The sequence below is a fragment of the Malus sylvestris genome, chromosome 12 (genome assembly GCF_916048215.2).
Source record: "Malus sylvestris chromosome 12, drMalSylv7.2, whole genome shotgun sequence".
NCBI lineage: Eukaryota > Viridiplantae > Streptophyta > Magnoliopsida > Rosales > Rosaceae > Malus > Malus sylvestris.
This window is the reverse complement of record NC_062271.1, coordinates 22295499-22307058: the sequence shown is the minus strand read 5'-3', so window position 1 is coordinate 22307058 and position 11560 is coordinate 22295499. Positions and strand designations below refer to the sequence as shown.

The 11560-nt window shown below is 40.2% G+C and overlaps 1 protein-coding gene and 1 pseudogene across 1 annotated transcript; both read left to right on the top strand.

Moving 5' to 3' along the window:
- The first annotated feature begins 4861 nt into the window (after nt 1-4861).
- LOC126592257 (protein NRT1/ PTR FAMILY 5.7-like) lies at nt 4862-10852 on the top strand (annotated as a pseudogene).
- LOC126593602 (uncharacterized) lies at nt 5385-7232 on the top strand. The gene is made up of 2 exons (XM_050259705.1): nt 5385-6771; nt 7098-7232. Exons 1-2 carry the CDS (start codon nt 6258-6260, stop codon nt 7124-7126), a joined length of 543 nt encoding a protein of 180 aa, XP_050115662.1. The 5' UTR covers nt 5385-6257; the 3' UTR covers nt 7127-7232.
- Nucleotides 10853-11560: the final 708 nt, after the last annotated feature.

Sequence of the window (11560 nt, the reverse complement as noted above, 5' to 3'; positions counted from 1 at the left end):
ATTTCCCCCCGATAATACCTCAGCAAATAAGCCACACCAAGAACAAGAGTATCTCATATCATCAGGGTCGAAAGCAAGAGTATCCCATATCATGCTTTCTCCCTGTCTTTGTCTTTGTCCTTGTCCACACCTGCAGGACAAGGAGAAAGAGAGCAGTCAGTCAGAACCTGAAATCAAACCTCCAATTTGGAACTGACTGCCTGGAGCCTTTGCCTGGTTGCTTACTTAGCATTGCTCTCGAGTACTCATCCTCAACTGCTATCAAGGTCACGAATTCCACCGGCAAATGCCTCATGACAGTTGATCAGATATTGGCTCTTTACACTGAAGCTGCCAAGCGTGGATGAGTCACTATGAAGGAATGTTCTGAAGGACCATTTAAATGCAAAGGTTGCACACCACTTCTGCCATGCAAAAGATTGAAGCAGAAGGTTCAACGGTGAGCTGAAACAGATCATTACAGCACGACACCTTTCCATACCACATTCATTATTCCGTCAACAGCAAAAGTATCCCATATCATCAAGGTCGAACGTACTCTAGATTTGATGGACTTGTTTTGACCCTCAAATTTTTGAGTCGGCCTTATACTCTGAAGGGCACCAGAAAACCCTCCAGCACAGTTCAAGAATAAGCCTGTGGAAAGTTACTTCTTCAAAAGCAAAAGTATCTCATATCATCTCTTATCCATTTGCTTCTCCTTATCCTGGTAGTTGAATGAGAGACAAGGAGAAGGAGAACAATCAACCGGAAGCCGAAGTCAAACCTCTGATCCTGGGTTGCTTACTTGGAAGTTTGACTGCTTACCTTGTCTGTCACCTCTTTCGGCAGATCTCCTAGCTCGGCGACTTGGGGGACTCCTACTATAGGGTTTGTATCACACTTGACTAAGCCCGAAACTACAACTAAGCTTCAAGTGAAATTGATACATTACCTTGTGCGTCAACATCAGCTAAATACACCATTCCCGGATGGAGGAAAGGTACTTCCAGAGAAGGGCAGATGAAGATCAGACCACACTTCAGTACTTAGAAGTTTCGTGATTACTCAAGGGATTGGATTTTGCAAGTCCCCAACCGAGGAGTTTCCCTCACTCGGGAACTTAGGGGAGCACTGTTTGTACCATACTTGACCAATCCCGAAACTACCGAGCACCGGCCAACGCTATACTGTCAAGGACCCAGAAGAGTTCCCCTCCGACCAGGAGGCCAATCACTACTCGACACGTGTCAAGATTAGAAGCCAATCAGAGCGCAGCACGTGTCGACATCAAGAACCAATCATAACATGACACATGTCAATGTGACAAAGCTACAAGTTTTTCTATAAATAGGGGTCATTCCCCCACAATATGGCCTAATGCCATTTGTGTTAAATCATTCACAAGAACTCACTAAATTGAGAGCTTGATCCTTTGTACTTGTGTAAGCCCTTCACTACTAATAAGAACTCCTCTACTCCGTGGACGTAGCCAATCTGGGTGAACCACGTACATCCTGTGTTTGCTTCTCTGTCTCTATTCATTTACGTACTTATCCTCACTAGTGACCGAAGCAACCAAGCGAAGGTCATAAGACCTGACACTTTCTGTTGTACCAAAGTCCTCACAGATTTTGTGCATCAACAACTTGCTATCTTCATAATTGGAAGGCGGAATTACCGTTATCGAAAACCGACTGGGAGCCCCTTTACACCAATGTTGTAAGTTCTTGTAGCTGCCATTGCTAAGAGAAATCAGCCTCACGCTTCTGACCCTGCTCAATTGTATGAAACCCCCAAATCAGAAAAGGTCCATGGGAGGCTTCTGTACCACACGAGGAAGCTCAGGTAAGCAAATTGATATCCTTTCTTTACATTACACAATATGTTCCTGTATATATACGATGAGAGTAATGTTCGCAAGCAATATTTCTAATATGTTATGTTAACAAAATGTGTTAGAGTGTCAATCTAACATGTTATGTTTCGGTATGTGATACTGAATCGAAAACCATGTCCTGATTTCCAAACCGAAGTTTTCGGGAATCCCAATTTCAAGACCAAATTTTCGGGAATCCCGAAATAGTTTTGTGCTATTGGGCAAAAACTTGACATATTGGGCTTTTGGGTTAAAATTTAGCCTTTTATATTGAAATTGTCAGCCTAATTTTGTTAATACCAATATGTTACAAATATGTCATATGTGCGTTTGTGCAATCTATTTTGAGCTACCAATGCAATCTATTTTGGGCCTTTAACTTCATACGTACCAATATGTGCAATTATAGATTTATAGCCCTAATTGAAATATGAAATTATGAATTGTTCTTCAAATATATTCTACTACACATGCATGCATGCAACAAAAATAAATTAAGTAACAAATCCAAAAGCAAAAAAATTAGTTACAAGCCAAAGTTTCAAAATAAATGAAGTAACAAATCCAAAAGCAAAAAAAATTAGTTAAAGTTTCAAAATAAATTAAGTTACAAGCCAAAAGCAAAAAGAAAAGCTTAAAGTTTATGAAGATTGTTGGCCTCTTCGGCCCCTTCGGTGCCTTGATCTTGTTGATGGTTGTGGTTGCTCTTTTCTTGTTGGTACTTGTACTCTTTCCCTTGATGTTGATGGTTAAGCTATTCTCCTTGAAATGGATGCTCGTAGAGGTAGTGATTGATTTTGACGATGTTGAAAAGGAGAAGGTTATCGTGTTCACCTTGCATGTCAGAAGGTTTCCCATTAGGCCTAATCCAAACGTTTTTCAAAGATGAGAGCACATGTCAGAAGGTTTCCCATTCAACAATTTAAGTTGCACGTATTCAGATATAGGGTTTCAATAAAAAAAATTCAAATAAAGGAAAGATTATTAATCGATTAATTAACTCCGGCACATCAATGCCGTCTCCACATTGTTAGATTTGCTTTTATTATTATTATCTGTATATAATTCTTTCAAGATAAGGCTGACTGGCTGTGACTGTGATGTATGCCCAAACAAATTTCAAATATGTGAGATGCCTCCCCATTACCACAGGAGACAGAAAATTAATTGAATAACTTGTTATTACCTGTGATTTATTCACTATGTCGTCTTCTTTCCTGTAAAAGGAGGCAGCTTATGGCTTCTCAGTTATGATAGCAATCCACTGGTAAAATCCATGGCAGAATTCTCTAAATCATCACACAAAGGTGCACCTTAGTAATTTTATATATGACTCATTTGACTATTTTTGGCATACTCAAAGCAAATAAAGTAATAAAAGACTTGGCTGTAGTCACAGTTAGTTACAACAATATGCTTCCCCCTCTACACCCAAGTTCAAATCCCCCTCCCCATAGTATATATTAGATTAGAAAATCGATTGAATACAAATAAAAGAAAAACAAAGTAATAATTCATGTTCTTTTCTTAAACCATACCTGCTACTATTTGATAAAGAGAATGATCTAGTAGTTTTGTGCACAATCTATTTAGCAAAATGTGCTTGGTGTGCTAGACACAATGTCTCCAACTCTAGTAGAAAAATTAAGGGGTTCCTCATGTTTCTATTAGAATCGGGCATGCTACGTTAGGGATACATAGAAAACACTCCTGATTTTAGTTCATTTAAATGACATTAATATTTGTAGTTTTATAGACTTTCAAATGAACGACAAAATGACTGCAATAGGATAAATAGTTCTCAAAATAGCTGCTGGAAATGAAATTAAAGAACAGAGACCAATATATTGGTGTTGTTTCCATATTCATATAGACTTTCTTTCCTGTTTCTTATATTTGAGAACAAACCAACTTGTAGCTTCCACCCCATTTCCTTTTTATAATTCAGCTGCCAATAGGAATCAGATTACCAAGATTGATAATTATAGTGTAAAAAGACTCATCCTTCTGAATACAAAGCAAATGAAAATCACATATCCGCAAAAAGTTCTGAACATTGATGAGAAGAACATGTTCAGAGGGTAGAATCACTAAAATTTCTAATACTATTGTTCAACCATTACATATCTTCTACCTCCATATCAGTTCCAAGTACTAAATTTCACAAACCCTAATCTAGATTTCACAAACCCTAATCTAAATTTCACAAACCCTAAATTAATTCCAAAATTTACTTGATTTGAGGGAGAATCGGTGCACAGTGCACTGGAAACTGGATGAAGAAGTAGAGAGAGAGAGAGAGAGAGAGAGAGAGAGAGAGAGAGAGAGAGAGAGAGAGAGAGAGAGAGAGAGCAGAGAGGCAAGCGGCGTCGGTGGCTGTGGCTTTGCCTATGTGCTGTGAAGGAAGGCTCCTCCACAATGAGGGTCTGAGGGATGAGAAGTCGAGAGAGAGAGAGAGAGATCAGAGAGGTGAGTCACTTGTGTGATGTGGGTGTGGCCGGATTCTGAGGTGAGGTCGAGGAGGGTGGTGAGGTTGTCTGAGGTGAGGTCGAGTCGAGAGACAAAGAGAAAGAGTGACTGAGTTGAGTTCTCTGAGGGTTTGAACTTTGATTTGTATTCAACGGTTGAGATTAAATCTCAACCAAATCCGACGGCTGTTACAATTCCAAATATATATTTAAAATTAAATAATATATATATATATATATATTTTATTTTGGATTGGTTTGGGATTACCGAACGAATGAAAATGTGAGACCGAATCCCGTACCGAAAGTTCGGGATCGGTTCGGTATATTGTGTACCAAAATTTTTGGGATTTTTGGTTTGGTATTTTTTGGGTTCGGTTTCGGGATTTTTTCAGTTCAGTTTGGAATATTCGGTATTTTTTTTCCACCCTCAGTTATTTGACTATTAATTTGACATTTGACATTATTAAACTGTTAATTTTGCACAATTTAGTCACTAACAAACATGTTGTATGAACAAAAATTTCTTGGCATCATGTGTTTCAGATTTCTTGACAAGGCGGTGATCATAAGCGCACAAAACTTGGCTGAGAATCCAAGCCCTTGGAGACTAGCAACTGTGACCAAGGTGGAGAAGATGAAATTTGTTCTCAACTTGATCCCAATTTGGCTAGCGACTCTACCATTTGGAGTGTGTGTGGCACAATCCTCCACATACTTCATCAAACAAGGTGCCACCATGAACAGAGAGGTTGCAAATGGTTTCGAGGTCCCCCCTGCCTCAATCTTCGCACTCGCAGCCATTGGAATTATCGCCTCCGTCACGATATAAGAAAAACTCCTCGTCCCGATTCTGAGAAGGACAACCGGAAACGAAAGAGGAATCAACATTCTCCAAAGGATTGGAATCGGAATGATTTTCTCCATCGCTACGATGGTAGCAGCTGCCCTGGTGGAGAAGAAACTACTAGGGTTTTATTGGAAGTCGGAAGTTGTCCTGTCAACTTTTTCCTATCAACCTTTTCCCTTAATTCAAGGGGCTATTGTTTATTTTCCTTAAGCCAGACAACTTCCTTAATTCAAGGGTGTCAACTGTCAACTTTTTCCTATCAACCTTTTCCCTTAATTCAAGGGGCTATTGTTTATTTCTCCCAAGCCACCTGTTGTGGCGTAAAGCAAGAGGTTAATCCTCTTATATATTGCTGTACAAATGTAAAAGAACTCATGAGATATAATACAATTCAATCCTTGAAAAACAATATGGTATCAGAGCAGGAAAATTAACCTGCGTCTGCTATACTGCTATCCGAGCGTGTTCAACCCTCAAAATGTCTGAAGACAATCCGCTAATATCCGAAGCTGAAAGCTCACTGGTGCCTTCCTCCATGAACGTACATGAGGTGGACGTCAACCCAAATCAAAGATTAAGCTTAGTCGTGTTGAATGAGTTTAATTACTTACCTTGGTCGAGAGCTGTGTCCTTGGCGCTAGGTGGAAGGTCCAAGCTGGGGTTCATAAATGGAAGCATCAAAGTACCTGATGCTTCATCACCAAACTATGAATCCTGGCTTAGCAAGGATCAGCTGGTTATGTCATGGCTCTTGAATTCCATGGAACGTAAATTAGCTGAAATATTCAGCTACTCAGAATCCTCGTACCAGCTATGGGAAGCAGTCAAGGAAATGTATGGCAGCCAAAACAATGCTGCACGGGTCTTCCAATTAAAGAAGGACATCTCCGATCTGCAGCAAGATGGCAAACCGTTTGTGCAACTCCTAGGAAGCATGAAAAGCATGTGGAATGAGTTGGAAATCTATCGCCCTCATACAACCGATGCAGCACTGCTATGAAAGAGAGCAGAAGAAGACAAGATATTTCAACTCTTGTCCAGTCTTGATTCAACGTATGAAGACCTTCGATGTCACATACTCATGAACACTGAGCTTCCTTCCTTCACCAGTGTGTGTGCGACGATTCAACGAGAGGAAGTAAAGAGGAAAGTCATGAACATGGGTACAACAACTAGTGTACCTGAGGCTAGGGCATATATAACCAACGAAAAGAAGTACAAAGAAAAGCATCCGAACTTGAAGTGTCAACACTGCAATAATACGGGTCACGTCAAAGACACATGCTGGATTTTACACCCAGAGTTAAAGCCTGAGTTCATGAAGGACAACAAGGGTGTGCAAAGGATGAACCGTACTCCACATCGAGCGAATCATGCGTCTACCTCCACCTCCAATGGGCCAGATCCACTCAAGAACTTCACAGCGAATCCAGCTGAACTCATGAATGAGTTTATGTCGTATCTTCAAAGCAAGAAAGGAGGTGCTGGAAGTGATCGTGTTGATAACATAGAAGAATGGAACTCGACGGCATTGCTCGGCAAGTTTGCAGGGTTCTTGGCAGACACGAAACCAATACCCCAAGAGGACATGCAAGGTATCATGAAAGCCTTTAAAACTGCTCTTAAAATAAATATGTTGCATGATTTTTGGGTTGTAGATTCGGGTGCCACAGATCATATGACCAATCATGTGTCTAAGTCTAAAAAATTTGAAAAATTTGCAAACCCTTCTCAAGTTTCAATTGCAAATGGTGAGAATGTAAAGGTCTTAGGAAAGGAAAAAATAAAATTAATGTCAGACGAAATTGAATCAATGGCTTTATATGTTCCTTCTTTCCCATTTCAACTTCTATCTGTGGGAAAGATCACAAATACCTTGAATTGCTTAGCCATTTTTTCTCCTCACAATGTTATCTTTCAGGATTGTGCCACCAAGAAGACGATTGGTGAAGGGTTTTATTTAGATGGTCTCTATTACATATCAAAGAGCAATCCGAGAGGGTTTCAAGCCAAGCTCAACTCCATTCAAGATAATCAATTATGGCATCAACGTTTAGCTCATCCTTCTTCACCCATTTTGTCAACTTTATTTCCAAACTTAGGAAAGGATGCTATTTCATGTGAAACATGCCACTTGTCTAAATCCACTCGATTACCTTTTAACTCTTCCTTGTCTAGAACTAGTAAGTGTTTTGAACTAGTTCATTCAGATGTATGGGGACCAACTAGTGAATCATTTGATGGCTATAAATATTTTGTGATTTTTGTGGATGACTTCTCTCGAGTCACATGGTTATATCTCTTAAAGTCTAAGAATGAAGTTATGGAAGTTTTTAAGGACTTTCATAACCTTGTTAAAAACCATTTCTCCTCTCAAATTCAAACCTTACGGTCTGACAATGGCACCGAATATATGTCCCATATCATGAAACAATATTTGAGCACTCATGGCATCATGCATCAAACAAGTTGTGTTGGAACACCTCAAAAAAATGGTGTATCCGAACGCAAAAACCGTGACCTACTTGAAAAAACAAGAGCACTAATGTTACAAATGAATGTACCAAAGAGATTTTGGTCTCAAGGTGTTATGGCAGCTGCATATATCATCAATAGATTACCCAGCCGAGTCTTGGAATTCAAGTCTCCACTCGAGGTCATGAAAGGAAGGAAAATTGACCTCTCACATCTTAGAGTGTTTGGCTGCATCTGTTTTGTGCATGTTCAATCTCTTAACCGAGATAAATTAGATCCTAGAGCTGCCAAATGTATTTTTCTTGGTTATTCCTCTACACAAAAAGGATATAAGTGTTATAATCCCCAACTAAGGAGATTGATTGTGTCCAAAGATGTGCGATTTCATGAAACTAACCTTTTTTTCAGCAAGTCAAGTGAAATCACAGCCCAAGGGGATGGCATCTTGGATGTGTTCCCACTACCAAGAATTGAACTGGAGGGACCACAACAACGCGAGCTCAGTTATGTCAACGTTGATGCTTTTCCCAATGAAGATAGCAATGAAGGGTCTCACTTTGAGGATACACTGCATGACAATTGTGACAATCAAGATGATGCGAACGAGAGTGAAACAACTCTTCCAGCTCCTCGACGCAATCTAATGCGTGTTAGAAAAACTCCCACAAGACTTCAGGATTTTGTCATGTACAAACCCACACATCCCATCTCCAATTGTGTGTCATACAAGAGAGTGACACCGGATTATGCTGCATTCCTAAGCACTATATCCAGTTACCAGGAGCCTCAGAATTTCCATGAGGCCAACAGCCAAGAGGTGTGGAAAGAGGCAATGCAAGAAGAACTTAAAAGCTCTAGATCAACATAATACTTGGAGCATCACCAAACTTCCAACAGGCAAGAAAGCAGTGGGTTGCAAATGGATTTATAAACTCAAATTCAAGTCAGATGGTTCAATTGAGAGACATAAAGCAAGACTGGTGGCTCGGGGATTCACTCAAACATTCGAGGTGGATTACAAAGAAACGTTTGCACCTGTGGCCAAAATGAACACAGTAAGAGTGCTATTGTCTGTAGCTGTAAACAAAGGATGGTCCATGTACCAAATGGACGTGAAGAACGCATTCTTGCACGGTGATCTCAAAGAAGAAGTCTATATGAAATTGCCACCAGGGCATCCACAAAGCAATGAACCGAATGTGGTGTGCAGATCGCACAAAGCCATTTATGGCCTAAAGCAGTCCCCACGAGCTTGGTATGCCAAACTGAGCTCAGTTCTCACTAGTATTGGTTTCAAAAGCAGCAACGCCGATTCCTCACTATTTGTTTGCACATGAGCTATGGGCACATTGGTTGTGCTGATTTATGTTGATGATCTGATAATTACGGCTGATAATACTGACGAGATCTCCACTCTCAAACAGTCTCTCAGACAAAGATTTGCAATTAAAGACCTTGGGATATTGAAGTACTTTCTTGGTATAGAAGTGGCAACCTCACACAAGGGACTGTTTCTTAACCAAAGAAAGTATGTCTTGGATTTGCTCAAGGATGCTAACATGAGCGATGCTAACCCAGCCACCACTCATCTTGACAGTAAGCAAAAACCTAGCTTGAAGGGCACGCCACTCACTGATATCACCCATTATCAGCGATTGGTTGGAAAATTGATCTATCTCACAATCACCAGACCCGACATCACCTATTCTGTAAGTCTTGTGAGCCAATTCATGCACTCCCCGACTCTTGAACATTTGACTCTGGTTAAACGGATCTTACGCTACTTAAAAGGTTCAGTGGGTTGTGGTATCATCATGCAGAAGAATGACAACACTCAAGTCGTAGGGTATTGTGATGCTGATTGGGCAGGCAACGCAATCGATCGTAAGTCCACCTCCGGCTACTGTACATTTGTCGGTGGAAACTTGGTCACCTGGAAAAGTAAAAAGCAAACTGTTATCGCCAGATCCAGTGCAGAAGCTGAGTACCGTGCAATGGCTTCCACTGCGTATGAGTTGATCTGGCTCAAGGGTCTTCTGTGTGATTTAGGGTTTCCTGCAACTCTTCCTATGTCCTTATTCTGTGACAATCAGGCAGCCATGCATATAGCATCTAACCCCGTGTTCCACGAGAGAATGAAACACATTGAGGTTGACTGTCATTTCGTTCGGGCACAGGTGCAGTCGCAGGTAATTCAGACACGGTATACACGAAGCTTCGACCAACTGGCCGACATTTTCACCAAGCCATTGGCTTCTCATCAGTTTCAACGGCTTCTATCCAAGCTTGGATCCATAAACCTTTTGGATCCAGCTTGAGGGGGAGTATTGGAAGTCGGAAGTTGTCCTGTCAACTTTTTCCTATCAACCTTTTCCCTTAATTCAAGGGGCTATTGTTTATTTTCCCTAAGCCAGACAACTTCCTTAATTCAAGGGTGTCAACTGTCAACTTTTTCCTATCAACCTTTTCCCTTAATTCAAGGGGCTATTGTTTATTTCTCCCAAGCCACCTGTTGTGGCGTAAAGCAAGAGGTTAATCCTCTTATATATTGCTGTACAAATGTAAAAGAACTCATGAGATATAATACAATTCAATCCTTGAAAAACAATAGGTTTGTCAAAAGTGATCCAATAAAGGGTTCGCATTCCATGAGCGTGTGGTGGTTGGCACCACAATTCCTGATCATTGGGTTTGGAGATGGGTTTACTCTTGTGGCCCTTGTGGGGTTGCAGGAGTATTTTACGACCGAGTCCCGGACTCCATGAGAAGCTTAGGCATTGCTTTTTACCTCAGTGTGATCGGAGCTGGGAACTTCGTTAGCAGCTTTGTGATCACGGCCGTTGATCACATCACGGACAATGGAGGGAAGAGTTGGTTAGGTAAGGATTTGAACAACAGTAGGTTGGACAGGTTTTATTGGCTCCTGGCTTGCATGGCAGCAGCAAATCTGTGTGTTTATGTTTTCGCGGCTCGGCGTTATTCTTACAAGAATGTGCAGAAGGTAGCTGTGGCTGATTGCTTTGGAGATGAACTGGAAAATGGAGGCCCGATCCCATGAAACATAATATATATGTATATATAAATATATACAAATATATACAAATATATTAGTTTAATATCAACAAATATTGATTGAACCATGGTTTAGTAAGTCTAAAAATAATTTACTTACATTGTATAATGAAAGTTTGCATAGTAGCATTCTTAGCACTAATCTTTGTCTTATTAATATTAATAATTCATAAAAGCGTCCTGCCAAAGGTGATTATAATGTGTCACCCGAAAGACATAAAAGGGTGTCCCCAACTATTCTATACCACTAGACAAATTTGATGCTCTTTTTATGGGTCTTTTTCAATCGTACAACTTACAAGCACAATTAAGAACCAGTCTCTCCTTTCTCTTTTGCCACAAGTGGACTCACAAGTACTATGGGAATAAGAGATACCGTTTTCCATTCCTTTATTCCTTTGCCGATGAATGGATTAGATTTCACAAATCTTCCCCCTTTTACTTAGAAATATATTGTGTCTACCAACGAGCCTCTGATTCTTAAGTAAAAAAGTAATAGAGAGAAAAATAGAACTTAAGAGAGTTCTGAATAATAAATGACGATTATCGTTTTTCTGTTTGACCTGACTAGTTATGCTTTCACAATCACATATTCAAAACTATGAAAATCTATTTATCTAAAGTTGATCAAATTGTTAAGAACCTGCTCAACCTGTACAATGTAGCAAGGAAGATATGGAGTGGAAGAGGTAGAAGACGAGCAAGAAACTCGTGTGACTTTCAATTAATAATACTCAAATATTAGTCTGAGGAGCAATGAGGCCATTGCTCCATTTAAGTAGCCTTTCCACTCAGAAATGCCAACTCAGCATTCCATTACATAACCACTCACTAAAG